The following is a 19,533-nucleotide window of genomic DNA, read 5'->3' as shown; positions in this document are numbered from 1 at the left end:
CAGAACTATATGTAACCCAGACAGATGGACGAGCCAACATCACAGTGGCACTGTAGACCTACTTGTCAGACCACTCCTGTATACACTCATCTGAAACCCAAATGGGGTCAACACCTTCTGATATCAGGGATGGATAATAAAGTACACCCAATCTGTACACCAACATGTGACATGTCAAATGTAGAGAAGTACCTACCCGAAGCTTAGCTGAAGCACTGCTGGATGAGATCTTTTCTTGTGCCTACATCTTCCTCATCCCCATCTTCGTCACTCGTGTTTCCTCCCTCCTCTGCCACCGGATTGTCCTCAACTCCTACCTCCTCCAGAAATGGGATGATCCTCCTTAGTGCCAGATTGTGGAGCATGCAGCAGGCCACTGCAATCTGGCACACCTTCTGTGGTGAGTACTGCAGGTAACCCGCAGAGATGTGCAGACATCTGGACCTTGCCTTCAGGAGATCAAATGTCCTTTCTACCACCCTTCTTGTCCTCCCAAGAGCCTCATTGTAGTGTTCTTCAGCCCTGGTCCTTGGATTCTTCACCGGTGTCAGTAGCCAGGAGAGAATGGGATAACTTGAATCACCTGTGGATAGGGTAAACCAACATTTACATTCCACAATGTCACATACAGACTGAGTAGTAAAGCTGGGGTAACAGTGATGACATATACACTCATCATACTCACCGATGAGGTAGGTCCTCAATTGTTGCAGAGGTGCCATCAAAGGTGGGACACTGCTATTCCTGAGCATGTACGAATCATGGACAGAACCTGGAAACCTTGCAGTCAGCCAGGAGTTGTACTGGTCAGCTAAGCAGACCATGTGCACATTCATGGAGTGAAAGCCCTTACGGTTCCTGTACACTTGCTCATCAGCCCTGAGTGTTATTGATGCAATGTGTGTGCCATCTATGGCCCCAATCACATGAGGGATATGTCCCAATGCATATAAATCAGCCTTCACACTGGGCATATTCACAGGTTTAGAAAACTGAATGTAGCTGTCCATATGTCTGACTAAGGCGGACAAGACTTTCCCTAAAACATTGCTGAACAAAGGTTCAGACATGCCTGTTGCCATTCCCACTATCCCCTGGAATGAGCCAGTGGCCAAGAAATGGAGGATGGAGACCACCTGCACAGTTGGAGGAATGGCTGTAGGTTGTCGAATGTCTGGCAGCAGATCAGACTGCAACTGGGGGCACAGCACCCTGATTCTAGCATGGTCCAGTTGATAGTGGGTGATGATGTGGTGTTCTTCCATTGTTGCCAAGTCAACCAGGGGCCGGTACACAGATGCACGTCTCACCCTCCACAGTGGTCGGCATCTACACATGGCATACAACACAAGTATGTCAACGATTACTATTCATGCATTCTACTGCAGGGTGAGAAACGGTGAATCAAAATCACATATGCTGCCACTTGTTGCATGCAAAGCAGACTTCAATGTGCAGAGGCGTTGTAATTCCCATGTCAGTTTCACATACATCTGGGACTTACAATGGATGACAATAGTGAGATGCTTGTCTGTCACTGCTACTCTACAGTCACCATCAATATGTAAGAGCATTCCCACAATATCATGTTGTCATTACCAGAATATGGGAACGCTCCAAGTTCATGCTGCCTAATTGCACTTAACACTTTTCCAGGGCGTAACTCATCACATGTCCATGTTGGAAATGAGTAGTGACTTAATTAATTAATGCATTTGTTACAGTTGTTTTGCAAAATGGCTGCTGCCTATCCTCCATGCAGGGGACAGATGTCAGTGAGATAATTCCACCGGGGTATGCCGTCATGGCGGTAGGCGGTCGGAACCGCCGTGCAACTCTTTATTGGTTAACATTGATGTCTATGGCATACAGGGACCAATGACGACTACCGCCGGCGGTGACAGTGCAGACCGCTGCGGTCGTGACCGCCATTTTCTACAGTGTATCTCACTTGACACCTTACTCTCCAGCCATTAAGACCTCCACTGAGTGTGCTGCTGTGTCGTGTTCCTGGGGCCACGATGGCGCATGTTACAGGGGATAGGGCCCCCACTTTCATCTCGGAAGAACTGGAGAAACTTGTGGACAGGGTCCTACCCCTGTACACAAAGCTGTATGGGGCTCCAGAATAGCAGGTAGGTCGCATAATGGTTATGTATGTTGCTACATGGGTATGTAAGTGTGTAATAGTACGTGAATGCAGGATGTTACACTGGAGGGCATACCTACGGATATGACTGCAAGGAATGTTGTGGAAGTGTAAAGTTGTGTACGATGCTGATTTGTGTACTGTTGGTAGGCCTATGAATGTCGTAGGTTGTTGTGCCTATGTTAATGTGCCTTTCCTTCTGTGTCTCCCATGCAGGTCAGCGCCCATCAGAAGAAGGGTTTGTGGAAAGCCATCGCCAAGGAAGTGCGGACCCTGGGGGTCCATACCCAGGGAGCACACACTGCAGGAAGCGGTGGGAGTACCTGAGATGCTGGGCCCAGAAGACCGCAGAGGCACATTTGGGGACGGCCTCCCAATGAGGAAGGGGTGCCCGTTGGACACTGACCCCCTCATGGCCCTCATACTGGCGGTGGCCTACCAGGAGCTGCATGGGCTCTTGAGGGCAACACAGCAGCCACAAGAGGGTGAGTGACATTGTACATGTCCTGTACAGTTTGCAATGGACTGGATAGGTGTGTTAGCTGTAGGTATGACAGTTAATGTAGGTAGGATACAGTTGTGCTGACAACAGAAGTAGCATCTGAGCAACAGGTGTTCGTGGCATTTTTACAGTGACACATTTTTGGACTTCACATGGACATACAGGAGGGAATTCACGGTGCCTTGACTGGCCTACAGAGATCATTTCAGGCTCTGGCCTCTTCATCGACAGCAGCCAGTGTCCTTAGTACTTCCGTCCTCCCTCCTGCTACCTGTGCCCCATCCCAAAGCCCTCTCCCCTCTCCTAGCCAAGCCACATATACAGACAAGCACTCACCCAAATCAACAGATAAGGTACGCAAAGACAAACACAGCCATCACAAATCCCATCATAAGCATGCACACACTCAACACACAAAAGCAGACACAACATCAGCCACTACCTCCTCTGTCTCCCCCAGTACCTTCTCACTTGCTGTCACAACACCACCCACACCTGCCAGCACTGCATCCACACTCCCAGTCCCGCAGTCACCACAACAGCAGACACTCATACATGCACCCCATGCACCACATCTGCACTCACCACAACCAGCACAACCACCTTACATGCAGACACCACCCCAACAATCATCCACACAATCTGTCTGTTCACTCCCACCCTCTCTTCCACCCCTCCTCCAAGCACACATAAACGCCCGCACTCAGACACTCAGCATTCCTCCACCTCACACATACATACTCTGCATATATCTTCACCCATATCCAGCACACCTACACGTCCTATGATCACTCCCTTTACCTCCACTCCCAGACCTGTTTCCCAATCCACTCCCCCCTTGTTCCTAAGAAGCTTTTTCTTTCCTGCCTTGACCTGTTCCCTGACCCTTTCCCACCCTGTGTTGCCCCTCACCCTTATGGTTTCCTCGCCAAGCCAAGTCCCTCCACCTCCAAGTCTTCCTGTGACCCCCCTTCTATCTCTGCTGCCCCTCCACCCAAGAAGAAGCCGTCCCCTGTCCCCAAGAAGAAAGCTGCCTCAAAACATGGTTCCAAGGCCCCTGCCCCTCCATCAAGAGCAAGGGTGAAACCCCCACCCCCTCCCAAGCCAAAGCCCAAGGACACCCCTCCCAAACCACCACCTCCAGACCCTTGAGGTGCCTGCCTGCCAAATTGATGCCCCTACCTTGTGGAGGCAATTAGGCTGTCAGGAGTCAAGGTGGGGCCTTTGACAGGCACAGTTGGGCCCATTGGACTTTTGACTGGCCTACGGGCCTTGATGCTTTATGACCTCGTTCACCTGCATTTGCCATTTATATGTTATTGTTTCCCATACATGATTCCTGTTCTTTTACTTCACATATAGTTGTCGAGTATTTTTGTTCTCTGATGAGTTTCCATCTATCTATCATGTGCTGTACATTGTGCATTTCAAGGCATTTTTTCTTTCAGATTCACTGTTCTTTCTTGTATTTGGGCGGTGTATGTAGTGTTGTGCCTTTGCATTGGTTTGTGTGTCTCTGCTTGTTGGAGCTATTGGTGTGGCTGTGTAGTTGTGATTCGGGGTGTGTGTATGTGACATGTGTGTTTGGCGTGAATGTGTTCTGTGTGTGTCTCGGTACGGGTGTTGTGATGCGTGTGTGCACGTGTGTGCGCACTGGAGTTTGTGCATGGTGTGTATGGTGTGTGTGGGTGTGTCACTCTCCCCTTCTCCCCTTGTGTGCTCTACAGGTGTACCTACCAATGGCATCAGTGTTGGCGGTCATAGAGGAGAAAGGCGAGAAAGAGCACTGGGAAGATTGCAATGTGGCGTTCCATGGCAGAGTCGTCTGCAACCCTGGAGGTGAGTGGGTCCTTTTGTACTTGCTGTTTCTGCCAGGCTTTGGGTAGCAGCCGTCCCGCCCCGGAAATCGTGGTAGTTTGCAGTGTCGTATTAGGGTGGGCGATGTAGTGGCTACTGCCAGCTTGGGGATGGCTACCGCCATCGGTAGCGGTGTGGCCGCAATGGCGGTACTGTCGGCAAACTGGCTTGATTTCCATCAGTGGGTTGACTGCCGTGGTAGTAGTATGGTGGTCTGTACTGCCGGCCTGGCAGCGGTCTGTCCGCCATCGCCGGTGTGGCAGATCCGTTATCGCCAATATCATAATGAGGGCCTACGTCTCTTTTTTGCAGCTCAGATTCCCCCAGTGGGGCAAGTAAGCAGGCAGCATCTGGGAAGTTTGCACCAAAGTTGGATAGGGAACCTCTGCAGCACTGGATTTTCAGGCAGTGAAAAGCTTGGAGAGGAACAAGCCTGATTTTGTTGCCCAGCGAAGTTGCACCTTGGACAAATTGACTTGGGTGGTCCGTTCTGGTCCTCTGAAGGTTTGGAATTCCAACATTTTTCAAGTCCAAACTTTTCAGAGATTTCAGAATAAGTCTTTCTAGACACCACTAAGGCTCCCAGCGCCTGAGGGACAGCACTTGGGGATCAGGACTCACTCCAGGAAAAGCCCCCAGCAGGGTCCAGTCCACTCCCAATTGTAACTGGCCACTCCAGGAAAAAGACCTCTATCAGCTTATGATCTCCCTGAAGCCACACAAGAGGTCAGCCAACTGACCTTTGGAGTCCACTTCTTTCCCCTGGGTATAGGTTGGAGCAGGTAAAGTCCTTCAGGTCTCCTCAAAGGTCTCAAACAGCAGGTGCAATCCTTCTTCTTTTCTACAGGTCCAGAAAGTGTTTGGAGGAGCTGGTGGTGAGGTCCATTTCTGCACAGTTCAATAGCCAGGAAGTGGGTGTGATTTGTGGACACCAATTAACTATTAGGGGAAATGTTCTCTGGGGCAACTCTACCCACTTTGACAGGGCACCCTGTTTTCCTTACTGCAAACTAACTCAGAGCGCACTGGTCTAAGGGAAATCCAAGATGGCGCAGGCCTTCTGCCCTTATAGTGAGCCTGCATATCAGTCAGGGGCAGTGCTTATTTTGCTCAAAAAAGTGCCAGGGTCCTTCTAAGGAGGCCTTCGCAGCTTGTCCCACCCATTGTCACTGCCAGTGTTGTCAATGACAGTACCTACACAACTACTAACCAGCACACTGCTACAAGTGTGACATTTCAGAATATTCCTGTCCACTTAAGCTATGAAAATGACTTTGGTGGCAGGTATTATTTGATGTTAATGTATACAGAATTAATAAACAGTTGCTGTTCTGTTCATCTTTCAATTATACAAACAGCACTACCGTGTGGCAGCTGTCATAAGTTCTGGTGTTGACAATCAAGTGCCGACCAACAGAAACCACCGGCTCAAATTAAGCACTGGTCAGGGGTGTATTTAAGGAAATAAGCAGTCCCCGCCTCTTAAATTACACTTAGGTGGTTATAGGACCAGCTTCCCTTCCCACTAGTACAGAGGTAAGCGGACTACCATGTTTCCTGGAATCAAAGAGTCCCCCTCCCAGGTTTCTCCCTTACACTAGACGATGAATGGACAGGCTACACCTCTGCTGCTTTCAAATTAAAGAAGTCCCTGGACGGTCCCCAGCTGCCCTACCTGAGTTGATAGGAATCAATTGCCCTTCATCCAGCCCATCCTGACATGAGGACTACACCACTGTCCTGATCTGTAAGCAGTTTTTACACTTCATTAAGGCCAGGCACTCACAGGGTGCTGCTAGAATGCATATTAGCCTCCAGGAGCTTCAGACAAGGAAATTTTAACTTTCTAAAAGTTACTTTCCCTAAATGTTTATTAAAAATTCAAATGTAATCATTGAATTTGATTTTTAATCAACGTTAAAAATAGTGGTTGAATCATTTCTCCAGCTTGACCCAGAACCCAGGAAAGCAGAATTAGTATTTAAATCTGTACTCTAGCTATTCCCATAGAATAGCCAAAGCTTTCCACAGTGAAAATAGCTTTAGGGGGTTTGTCGCCAAAGCAAAACTGTAATAATAAATTTCGACATGCCCCACTTTTAAATACCATTCACTCTCCCTTGTGGAATACAAGGTCTACAAAGGGGTGGGTTGTTCATTTTTAGAGGGGAGGTTTTTCCCTGTCAAAAATTGTTATTTTGACAGTTCGGACTGCAGGTTTAAACTGCAACAGTTATGTTACAATGGTAGGTCTGAAGCCTTGTTTCCTTTATCACACTATTGGAAGGCACACAAAGTGCTGCCGTACATAGGTGATATTTTAACCTTCTATGCAGTGGGCATGGTTTCTACATCATATGCCATGCCCTTGCAGGAGAGTTAAATATGCCTACCAGGGATCAGCCAATTTTTAGATTTTTAAGGGTCAAAGCATATACGCTGGACACTGGAAAGCAGTACTCCATTCTGAGGTTTAAAAACCAGCAATACAATTCAGCACAAAATGGGGGTGACCACGCAAAAAAGCATATTTTTTCACAGACAGATGGAGAGAGGACCATTTCTGTACAAACGGTGGTGCACTATCCAAAGAGATTTACACATCACCAAATAGCAGACAGGAGGCCAATGACATTTATGAAAAATTGAAAGGTGTGGCAATTGCGACAGGCCTCCGCCTCTAATCCTAGCCACCTGATTCTAAATAGCCTAGAGTCTGGAAAAAGCAACGTCTTCATACCCAAGTATAGACTATTACAAGTGTCTCCTCAGGCCCTTATGATGGATGCAAAGTTGTGCACATTTTTGGGGAAATAATGTGATAAGAACACAACGGCAGCATTCATGGTAGGTGCAAGAAGAAACTAAAGCAGAAACTTGGCTTTCCATCTGCAAAGACAACGCAATTTTAACTCATGGACTTTTTACACAGCCTGCCACAGCATGGAATGAACCAAAGGCAGAAGGACAGGAGGTAAGTTGGTGACAGGGTTGATTTCTGCCATGTATTGTGATTTCAGTCTTATCTGTATTCCATTGTAACCAATGGGCTTCCATCCAGTTTTGTACAGTTACAAAATAATTTTGCAAAGAGGAGATGTCTCTAGGGGAAATGTTCAGTCTTATTAAAGGTTGAGTATCCACTGTTTGGGTCTATATTCTGATACTGAAAGAGCATATTAATGAGGCTAACGGTTTCATAAAGATGGTAAAGAGATATAAGGAGAGGGTGAATCCTTGAAGAACACCACACTTAAAATTAACAAGCATTAATGCCTAGATACTGTTTTCTGATGGGTTAAGCCTCCCTTTCAAATCTTTTAATTTTTCTAGGGTCATTCCACTTGTTCACCAAAGATCATTTGCTGTCAGTTATTTCCAGGGGTACACCCTCTGGTTACTACTAAACTTTGCAAGCAAAACTCCTAAAGTAGCAACCGTCTAATCAGATCAAAGACCTGATGATATTGTTCAAGTATTCTCTCGCTAATGGGGAAATTCCTGTAGAATTGAAGAAGGCAATTGTTAAAACACTACTCAAAAAGTCATCCTTCTACGCAATTAACACCAATATTAATAGACCTGTTTTTCTTCTTCATTACTGCGTAAAGACCTTAGAGGGATTCTACTTCATAGTCAGAAGACTTTGCTGAAACATTTGGCCTTAGTGGCCTATTTCATGTAGGATTCAGACTTTGCAGTTTTATCAGACATGAATGATTTGAATCTAGCTGTGGATTTTTGGCAATGGTACTTCTGGACCTCACAGCAGCCTTTCACACAATTGACCACACTGTACTTATAAAAGGCTAAAGGTGGCTGGTTATGCAGGGCAGGTTATGAGGCAGCTTCAATCTTTCCTGTCAGAGACTCAATCAGTTGTCTTTCCAGCTCTGATTCAGATCTCTCTTCCAGAAATCAATCTGCGGTATCCCTCAAGGTTCTATGTTGTCACCTTTCCTTTTTAATAACTACATGTGACCCCTTTCCCTTCTGACACATCTTAATGTGAGGGTCAAATTCCAACTCATATTTAGCTTTTCTGGAACCTCTAAAGACATATTTAGCAGTATAAAATACCATAAATCTGGGCTTTAACAGGATGTTGAATAACCAATAATTTCCTAAAGCTACCCAACTAAAACAGAGATTATACTTCTAGCACTGCCTTGCCCTAGTCACATCTGTGTGTAACATAGGCATTCACATTGATCACAATTATATCCTAGATCTTCATGGAAAAAACTGTCAGGTATTATTTTCTCAGTCATAAAATCAGAAAACGAATCTTGCACTTTATTGGGCAACCTACATGTTCTGGCTATTGTGCATTCATTTAATCTCGCCTGGATTATGGAAATTCAGTGTACCCTGCATCATTGGGAAAAACCTGTATCATCTTTAAACGGCCCAAAATGCTTAGAGCTGGGTTCACAAGGAGGAATCTCATTTCACCCTATCTCCATTCCATAAACCTCAATTCCATACATTAGCCCCCGTATGAAAGTGGTTCATGTGTAATGCAATGACCATCATCAACACATATACCATGACTCACCCTAGTTTGTTGTTTCCAAGTTCAAGTGATATCATCCTGCCTGCTTGCAGTCCATCAATCTCAGGGACAAGGCCTACTCTGTTGAGGTGCAAAGCCCTGAAATTCTCTCCCTTTTCACTTACATACCAAGAGCTGTGGCACTAAATTCAGAAAACTCTTGAGGAACATGTTTTCTCTTTTGACTATCGTCTTAACCATCCCTATTTTAGGTGCGGTTTTCCCTCTTTAATGGTTATGTTGTTTTATCCAGTAGTGCCAGGAAGCTTCTGTGAACTGTGCTCCTAATAACTAAATGCAACATAACAGACTACGCTTGACCTCCTCTTAGTTTCTCACTATGAGCTTGCCATTCCATTCTACTAGTTATGGATATGTTGCCGCTTCATCCCTAATTAATAAGGAGAGTCGTATGGCAGGAATGGGAGAATTCAGAACTTTAACACACATTCAAGACTATTAAGAAAACCAGCAAAACAATGGTTTTCCAGTTTTCAGTATTTTTAGATTTCTTCAAATAATAATATAGCTACAGAAAGAAAAAGTCAGTAGAATCAAGGGAATTAGCATAAAAAGAAATCATAATAATGCACCATGTGTCTTTAAGAAATTAAGTAGCCACTGCACATTTGTTAATTAATCAAATTACTAGTAAATAGCCCTAAATACTGAATGGGCCACAATCATCTAGCCCTCTCCAAGCAACAAGCAGAACAGTCTGAAGAAGTTAATTGTCTCTTCCCCAAATAGAACGTATTTTATAATGTTCTAGACAAAAAAACTTACAAATTCATTGCATGATTTTACTTGCATGGGCAGCAGTAAAAATATTATTTGCACAGCACCAATCACATTATTTTCATTCACTGTTAATTACATGTTTTTTTGCACAAAGAAATTATGTTTTATTAATGGAAAACCATGAGAAAACAATGAATTACTTCTGTACATTTATAATATCTACATGGTAACGGGTATTTTCGCTCTTAACCTTGTAATGTTACTACATAAGTGCATCCCTTTCCGAGGATGCTAGAGATAAATTACGTTTGTGCTCAAGGACAAAGACCAGGGTTTGCAGCTGAATTGTGATGATTTTCTTAAAACAAATAAAACACATGAACGAGTGCAGCTAGTGCACAAAAAAATAGACATGGGCTTTTCTGCAATGAGACAAGCAATCTTGTTAATGAGGCCTTGTTATGCTATTTGAACAAAACCTATGTTAAGCACTGTTTCCTTAACAAAATAACTTACTTTCACGGATGTCAGAGAGAAAAACGTCATGTGAAAGGTTACTTAGTTGCAATCCTTTATTCTCATGATAGGCATTCTCTCTGAAACCACAAATATCCCACTCAGCTCCAAGTGGGTGAACTAGAAACACCGTGAAGAATTGGGTCTTTTTAGATCCATATTTAGAAATGAATAGCACGATTGACTCTGCTGCAGTTCCTAAAAGAGAGGTGTCAGATTTCACTTTCTCCACAGCTTGAGTCAGAGGTTACATTTCCTTCTTGGTTTTCAGTATTTGAAGACATGCTCATTGAGTGCTGTTTTCAGTCAAATTAACCTAATAACTGATTTGCTTTAATTTTCTTTGGTTATTTGTTGGGTGATATGTGCTGCGAGCAGATTCAGAATGCCTGTCAATGAAAGGGGAAATTGCAGGAGAAAGCGTAAAGAGTGGACGATAGTAATTAATCAAGGATAACACACTTGTAACATTCACAGCACCTTGATTAGATTTGCAGCATTCCAAATCTTGTTACCAAAAGAAGCTTTCCTCTAAAATGTCCAGAAAAGGTAAATCAATCGCCCCATGCTGTAGTTGGGTGTTGTCGGTCTGGCTTATCTCATGTTTGTATATAGCCTGGGGTTGATCTGTAATCGGATTCCCAGTCGACTTTGAAAACTTTGTAATGGAACATAAGAGTCTTCAGTTCCTTTCTGATGTTCAAATTGTCTTGATGTTGTCAGAAGGCTGGGGTCAGGCTGCTGTTGGGTTTTTCATCAAGTTCCTAGGGTTTTTCCACCAGCAACCCTCGTTTTAAATGGAGTGGAGAAGATTGTTATTGAATGATAATCTAAGACTGCAAGACAGTTTGTAGTTATCGACTAATTTAGACAGGCATTTCTTGAAAATCATCCAAATTGTAGTGGGAGTGGTACATCCTCCACTGGAGGGCTCCCTGTGGAGATTCCTACGTTAAAACTACTTCAACCATAGATTTAGTACAGCAGAGGTAACTTCCCACCCAACGTTTTGGGATTAAACCCTGTGGTAAGGGTGACTTCTTAAAGGCATTGCAAAAGGTTCTCCGTTTAAAACAGCGGCATTTTCTGCACCTCATGAAACCACCTAATCAAACTAAAATTACCTTCTGGAAAAATCTTTGGCAGGTCTTGCAAATTTCACTTCTGGTTCTCCATTAGCAAGAGGAGACTTCTGATAAGTGTCTGACACCTCCCATGTAAAATCTGCCACTCCAGTCTGGGACCAAGACCCTTTGATGCCCTCTAAGAGGTTCAAACAAAACTACACTTTAGAGGTCAGCTCTATTTCAGATGGCATTACACTTACAGGAAGATGGAAAGATAAAAACGCTCAGCTGAGTTAGGGACCTTAGATAAGATTATTAAACTGTTTACCATAAATCCCATTCACAAAAGATCAGAACTTCCTTGATGTAAGGGCTCATCATCCTCAAACTACACTTCCCTTGATCTCTGAATTGAAGAGGTCAATATTGGATTACCCAACTGAAAATTTTAAGGCCCCTTAATTGATGACGTCTGGCAGGGCTACTGACGAAGACATTTTTACCATCTATTACTATAAGACTTATTCACACACTTGGCAAAGAAGTGAAGTGCTATTCTTTTGGGGAACAACTCCCATATTCAAGGTAAGGTGTGCCAGTATACAATAAGTGAAATTATATTTACTGAGAGAAACATCAGAGTTTACCAGCCTCTGCTTTGACTTACCACAACTTAAATCTTTAATCTTTAACTACCAAAAGTATAATTTCATTCACTTACTTTTATAACAACCAGAAATTGCATTGCGTAACTCTATCCTCAAATTACTGCCTGATATTGACAATTTGGTTAAGGAATGACTCCAAAAACAATTCCTTTATTCACCTGTAACTATTGTATGTTATGAAAACACCAGGCATTGTGAAGAACAACTTGAACCAACGGTTTTAAGTTTGTATGACAATAAACACCATTAATATGTGTTTCTGTTCCACATACATTTACCATATAATAATGGACATAACATAACTGAAACATAATCCACTACCTGCGGCATCACTTGCCGATGGTGCCAAGAAAAGCATCTCATTCTAGCCTGAATGGATCATATGACACTTAAAGAAACCACTCTAGTTGGTATCTTTGCAAAAGGTAACTGGTCAACTTTTGTTGACTGATTGTTGTAGTTGTGTTAAAATTGAACTAATATTGCGAAACTTTTGCCAAGAAAGTAGAAATGTGCATTAAAATTACAAAATAATTAAATAACACTACCACCGAATGAGCTGCAGTACCTGGAATAATGAGCTTTTTCTGTAATATATTTTAATCAACCTGGCTTAAATGTAGTCCTCTATTGCCATATAATTCCAGGGGCCTCACAGTTTTACAAGTGCAATATTTTTTTTTCTACATTGTTTCTAAACCAAAACAGAACCGGCAAACCCCAAAAATTCAGATATTTTTGTTTTAAAATCCTTTACATTAACAGAGGGTAAATTGCCTTATGTTTTCCTCTCAAACCAGGACTTTTTTATTCGTAACAAACAAGAAACGTAAACAAATTCTAAATGCTCTCTTCTTAAAAGGGAAGGAAACTTTATTTCACAATTATTGCAACTTTGTCAAGTCAAAGTATTCAACATTACATTGAATAAGTCGAGCTTTTAGACCTGCAAAAGTAATAATTAATTTTGTTTGGTAGTGAAGTTTGCGCAGGTCAGAAAATTCTTGAGGTAAGTTGAATTGAGGTAGTAACTGGAAATATCAGAGAAACAAGGTGTTACTGTGACAGTTAAGAATGGCTTGGCATTTTATGGGGAAAGTGCTTTCAATGGGCAGGCAGAATCAGGTACAGACCAGGTATCCACATTTCCCACATTTGAAAGTGAGAGTACATGCGCTTCTCAGCGGGAGTGGAATACATTTAACTTGCTGGCGAGAGATTGGAGTTTTGTCTAGAGGCAGTTTTGACTCATCTAATGTAGCGCAGAGGGTTAATATGCCTGTTATCATTTGAGCGGTTTGATTATGAAAGGATACCTTAGACTTGGTATATTTTTCACTCTTTTATTCCGTGTTTTATACAAGAATTATTCAGTTTCCAGTGGTAATGGGATGTCTTCTTTTCCCGTAGGTTTCGATGGAGCAAGGGACGCTGCAACTGGATGCCTTGTGGAAAACAAATATACCACTGGTAAGTGTTTCTTCCTTTCTTTGTACGTTTCTGCATGTTATCACCAATAGTGCTCAAGTGGCTATCAGGCAAAGGGGTTGTTAGAATACACTCAAGTGCTCCCAGTGCAGTCAAAATCCAATCTCCTTGTGATATAGTGAGGGGCCTTAGGAGAATGCTACAACCACAAGGCATCCCAGTCATGTAATTTCTATACCTCAGGCTTCCGCCCACCACCGTTCTCTGTGTATCCCTGACGAAACCTTCCCAGGAGGTATGTGCATTCCTGGATAAGCCACGCTCACACGTTGCCAATGGCTCGGTACTTCACCCATTGTTCTCAGGCACACTCTTGCATCGCTTGCTTCTATTCCGAGTGCGGATTTCTGTTTGGCGTCTTTGAGAGGTCCTCTTGACCTCGTCTCACTTATGACTCTCCTCAGTGTGACGATGTCCGTACCGATTTCCCCACAGCTCTTCTCTTTTGACTGTCAAACGCCTTCCACTGTACATTCCTCCTCATTGGCTCTGTCTCTGTCTCACCAATCATCGTCCACCGAGTCTCCACCCACTTCCTTCATAAACTGTTCTTACTTCCTGATTGGATTGTCATTGTCCACAAAGTCTTTCCTGTGACACCTAACGTATTCATCTACGTGGACCGTCTCCACGAAAGGTGCTTTTTTAACCCGTCGGGTAGGATCTTTTCTCTAGGGCGTGAGTATATGTCTGCCAGAGTTAACCCCTCCAGTGGTGTTTCGGTGACAGATTGTGGAAAAAGAAGGCAGTTTTAAACCAGAGAGATTATAAGAGAGGGGAGATGCCAAGTGCAACTGTCTTCCTCTTCCTTAAACTTCCCCTCACCAGGGTCCCCATTCCGACAGCCTGATGCAAAGAACATGTACAATGCAGATCACAGAACAAAATCTTATGTGGAATGCTCAGTGGAATACTGCTTTTGTCACAGACATCCTTTTGTTACTGTGCAGATCACAAGTTATAATCATAATCTAGCACAGTGAGCTATGAACTGCCATTAAAGAGCTGCATGCAAACCTCATGGCGCAGGTTAGAACGTTTTCACTCCCCCACCCCCACTCTTTGATTTTCCTAGTTTTACTGGAAAGGGTTTGGTTGGATAAAAATACATTATTATTAAAGTCAACCCTAACCACTTTGTTAAGTTCTGAGTCCTGAGTTTATGCCTCCCCAGACCAAGCACTCTTAAAAAATGCTTCCCAGCATGGATAACATGAATCCTACACCAGTAGTTCCCGTTGTCATGTATAACATTTTCTATACACCGATTTACGCACGTAATTGATTGTCTCTTTATGTGTGAGATGTAAAGTGCTCTAAAATCCTACGCTGATAAGAGCGGCACTATAAAAAAATGAAATACTTGTGAGAGAGGGGCTATGGAAAGATGAGGCACTGTTAGAGGGTGATAGAGAGGGAATCACTGAACAGCCCCAATAACGATTGCCGTATCCTGGTGCACTGTGAGTTCATTAACTATGCTTTAAAAACTAATGCAATTGAATATGTAACGAAAACTGTGTTATAGAATGTGCTGGTTTTGCATTTTTTTCCCCAAAACACCTTTTTTGGGTGGGCACACCCCATGCCCAACTGTAGTGCTCAGGCTCGCTCCCTATGCAATCCCAAGGCAGCTGTTCTGACAAAGTTTGCCAGGGTTGGTTTGGGTTCCCAGCCTGACCCTCTCAAGCTTTCGAAAAAGCTAAGGGCTGATGTACTGGCTTCAGTTCATGGGGGCGGGGGTAGAGGGGGTCCCTTAACAAACACTAGTATTGTTGTCCCACGCTCAGGCTCCGGACCGCGCGTGCAGAGACCTCACGAGTAGAAGCTGACAGGCCCGAGGTGGGTCTAACTTGCGTACAGGAAGCCATGTGCGGTTTTCCTCTGTTAAGATCTTTCTCGAAGGTTGTACGGTGAGGTGGGGTCCGGAGAGTAAAAAGAAAGGCAGCCGTCCCTTAACTCCCACGCGGTGCGGTGTCCTCATCGCCTGTGTCTGACTTAAACCATTGTTTCACGCCAAGCCTCGCCCAGCCTCCCGTGTACAAATACTCCGCTCGAAATGGACCCTGGTTGTTGACCCTACACAGCCGTCCCCACCCGCCAAACCGCATGGCCTTCAGCAGACCACTATCACTGCCTCGTTCCACACACCGCTGTTCTCATCTTTGGCTACGGGAGGGTGAGTCATAGGCAAGTTTCCTGTGTGATGTGCGTTTTGAGAACGCTGAACTTCTCTGGCGCAGCAGAGCGCCCTTCACCACCTCCTCGGACCGCTGCTTTAGGACGCTCTAGGGAGTAGCCATTAACTGGAGTCATCGATGAGGTGAGCAGCGTCTGGCGCGCGGCGGACGTATGCCACGAGATGTGCATTTTACTGGCTCGTGCCGTGAACCCTCCTACTTCAGGTTTCCACCCTCACCTTCTTTAGAATCGGTTGTATTTTGGCTGTGTCGAACTGATAACTAGAAGCAGTCACGTGAAATATATGTTGCATTCATGTGAAATACATGTTGCACACGGTAGCAGCCCACACCAAAGAATTTGCGCATTGGTCATATGATCTTGAATTTGATTCTTTTTTCTGCTGGATGCCACGGGGATTTCCAGCACCCGTGTTCCATGGTTCCGGTGATTTTGCTGCTCCCTTTCATAATCATTAGAGCAGTGGTTCTCAACGTTTTGTTATCTGTGTGCCACCACCTGATCATTACTGGAAGCCGAGGACCCCAGCCTAAGCATTTCCATGACTTGGACCACAAAACAATACCCAAAACATGCAGGTACAATCGTTCATCAAACAAAAACACGAATGATGAAGTGCGTTATTTAATTCACAAATATAGCTATAGGATACTAACTTAATTTTTAGCGTTCAGTTTTGGATTTCTTCACATTTAAAGAACCTTGTAAAACGTTCATTTGTACATTTTGCTGCTTCATTTATATACACTTTACTAATCTATTAATGTTATTTAATCTTCGAAGCCGCCACAGACCCCCTGAGTGGGCTTTGCGGCCCCCATTGATCCCCAGACCATAGGTTAAGAACCACTGCTGTAGAGTTTTGTGCTCTGCTTGCTGTGAAGGGGGAGCAGATAGCGAGGCAGTAGTCAAAGGCTTTTGGCTCTACACAGAGGTTTGCCCAGAGCAGGGGCGGGATGGGGGAATCTTCCAAAGAATGATTAACTGGTAGTTAATTAATCTAACCAGCACACTGCTTTATGGGTTAAATTATTGTTGAGAATCAAACAGCACGACCAGGTATATTTTGCTTTGTGGACCGCATTGACATCAGGGAATATCTGTCTTGGAGCAAAGGATACAAAGTTTTCATTCGTTCAAAAATATGCGACAGAGTAGCTGCTGTGTTTCTTTGGTTCTCAGTTCCGTAATCAAGTCGCAAGTGATGCTGTTTCAATAAATACAATGAAAGAGTCATAACAGTAAAAAAGTTTCCTATTCTGTCAAAAGCTGGCAAGTGTGCTCGTGCCTTTACAGTCAACTCTGGGAATTCCCCAGCCTACCACATCAGTCAGTGCATTGAGACTCCCTCCCTCTGTTTCTGTCCATTTGTCTCTCCCCTCGCTCCCTTTTTAATCTCTCTATGTTTTCTCTCTCTCGCTCGCTCATCTCTTCTGTCCTACGTGTGACTAACTCTCTCTTTCCCACCTTACAGTTTTCCCCTTCACATCTTTTATTTATCTTTCTCTTCAATTGCTACCAAATTGAGTGATCCTTTATTAGCATGATATGGATTTACAGGTGTTTGTTTCGAAGGATTTACAGGTTCACGGGTATTGCACAATTTTTTTTAAACCTGATGCTGCCACACGTTTAAAGGAGTGGGGCTGCCTTTCTACCCAGCATAATACCATCTTGTGTTTTTCACTGGTCTAGTCACCAGTAATCCAGATCTGTGTTTTCTCAAATTGTGGATTACATATGAGGAACTGTACATTGTTTACACAGACCCCTGCACAAACTTATTATATATCAAGTTATGCCATCCTTTACATATCTGTACCAGTCTTTGACAAATGCAATCCAGTGACAGTTGAGTCTCAATTTAGTGTTTGGCTGTCTTTCTGATTCTTCACTGTAAGTAGATACTGCATATGAAAGTCCTTTCAATTTTTCTATTTGTAACTTTTAATTTTGACCTGTGGCTAAAGTTGTTTCCCAACGCACTCAGAATTGTTTTGCTAATATCACCCTCAGATTGTGTATTTTTCAAGTTCCTATTCTTTTGTTTTGCGAAATCTTATTCTCATCTCTAGAGTGGAGGGGCCTTCTTCCTCTAATAAGCAATGTGTTGTCTCATTTTTTGGGGGATGTATAACTTTGAAATGGAAAGACTTACTTTTCCTGAGATGCATCTAGAATTTTTCGGCCATGTTTTTTTGCAATCCCGTCGTAATGTGCATTGTCACCGTTTGGTTAGGCGGGTAGTATTGGGCCATCAGCACTTGTATTAAAAACAGGTGGTGCATGTTTTCTATTGAGCAACTGCCCCAGGAGATGTAATCTTGAGTGATTGGTGGATCACCTGATGTCATTGTCAGAGAGGAGTATTGGTTTAACAGCCATGTGAAATATTTGCATCCAAAGATTCACCAGTGTCCTCAACATGATAACATAGAGCTTCAGCTGCCCATTTTTTGGCGTCACTTAATGGCTTTGATGAGGTTTCCAGAGGTACTGAATGTCATTCCCAATACGGTGTTTTCAGGGCCAGACTAGGAAACAAAATCTGCCCAGGCAAATTTTGTCAGACCAGCCCCCATAGGGTGCATAGCGAGTGAGCCTGACCACTACAATGGAGCTTGGAAGGGAGGTTCTCCCCCAGGACAATTTGGGAAAAAATAAAAAAAGGTGCATTCTACAACACATTTTTCATTATATATTCAATATTATTAGTTTTTAAAGCATAGTAAATTATGACCGTACACTGCACCAGGATACAGTAATCTTTATTGGGGGAATTCAATAATTTCCTCACAATCATCCTCTAACATTGCCTCTTATTTCTCCATAGCCCCTCTGTCACATGTAGTTAATTTTTTTATAGCACCTCTCTTACCAGCGTAGGGTGTTGGAGCACTGAACATCACACACACATATGGAGACAATGAAGCATGCATGTGTAAATCAGTATATAGAAAATGTTGACAAAAGTGACTACAAGATATAGGACTCACATGTCAACCATATTAGTAGGCATTTTTAAGAGTGCGTGGTCTGGGGAACCATAAACTCAGGATTCAGAACCTAACACAGTGGTTAGCAAAATTAGGATAATAAAATACAGGGAAAAAACATAGCTTTCTAACCTGTACTATGCAGTTTGCACGTAGCTCTTTGGTGGTAGTTCATAGCTCACTGTGCTAAATTATGATTACAATTTATGAACTGCACAGTAGCAAAATAAGGGCCAGATGTAGCAAACAGTTTGCGAGTCGCAAACGGCAGAAATCACCGTTTGCGAGTCGCAAACCTGAGTTTGCTATGCAGAAATGCATTTTGCGAGTCGGAACCGACTCGCAAAATGCATTTCAGAGTCGCAAATAGGAAAGGGTGTTCCCATCCTATTTGCGAGTCGCAGTGGTATGGAGTCGCAGTTACCATCCACTTGAAGTGGATGGTAACCCACTCGCTTCCCCTTTGTGACTGGACCCCAAATTATTTTTTCAGAGCAGGTAGTGGTCCAAGGGACCACTACCTGCCCTGAAAAAATCCGAAACAAAAGGTTTCGTTTTTTTTTTTTAAGTGCAGCTCGTTTTCCTTTAAGGAAAACGGGCTACACTTGAAAAAAAAAACTGCTTTATTTAAAAGCAGTCACGGACATGGAGGTCTGCTGACTACAGCAGGCCTCCATACCCGTGAGTGCCCATAGTCGCTATGGGGCCGCAATTTGCGACCCACCTCATTAATATTAATGAGGTGGGTCTTTGCGACCCCATAGCGACTCGCAGACGGTGTCTGAGACACCG

The 19,533-nt window shown here is 43.7% G+C and overlaps 2 protein-coding genes across 2 annotated transcripts in view; one reads left to right on the top strand and one right to left on the bottom strand.

Moving 5' to 3' along the window:
- Nucleotides 1-203: 203 nt before the first annotated feature.
- Nucleotides 204-1,265, bottom strand: LOC138293860 (putative nuclease HARBI1). Its single transcript, XM_069233163.1, has one exon. The coding sequence runs from the start codon at nucleotides 1,263-1,265 to the stop codon at nucleotides 204-206; it is 1,062 nt and encodes a 353-aa protein (XP_069089264.1).
- Nucleotides 1,266-15,378: 14,113 nt separating this feature from the next.
- IL2RB (interleukin 2 receptor subunit beta) overlaps nucleotides 15,379-19,533 on the top strand; it is a 256,403-nt gene continuing 252,248 nt past the window's right edge. The window contains exon 1 of the mRNA XM_069231361.1: nucleotides 15,379-16,323. Coding sequence (XP_069087462.1) covers nucleotides 16,100-16,323 — 224 coding nt within the window. The 5' untranslated portion in view covers nucleotides 15,379-16,099. The remainder of the gene's footprint in view (nucleotides 16,324-19,533) is intronic.

Source organism: Pleurodeles waltl, chromosome 4_2, assembly GCF_031143425.1.
Source record: "Pleurodeles waltl isolate 20211129_DDA chromosome 4_2, aPleWal1.hap1.20221129, whole genome shotgun sequence".
Taxonomy (NCBI): Eukaryota; Metazoa; Chordata; class Amphibia; order Caudata; family Salamandridae; genus Pleurodeles; species Pleurodeles waltl.
This window is presented reverse-complemented; position numbering and strand designations above follow the sequence as displayed.

What these genes read in the sequence shown, in the direction of transcription:
- LOC138293860 (XM_069233163.1), bottom strand. Translation starts at nt 1,265, where the DNA reads ATGGAAGAACACCACATCATCACCCACTATCAACTGGACCATGCTAGA.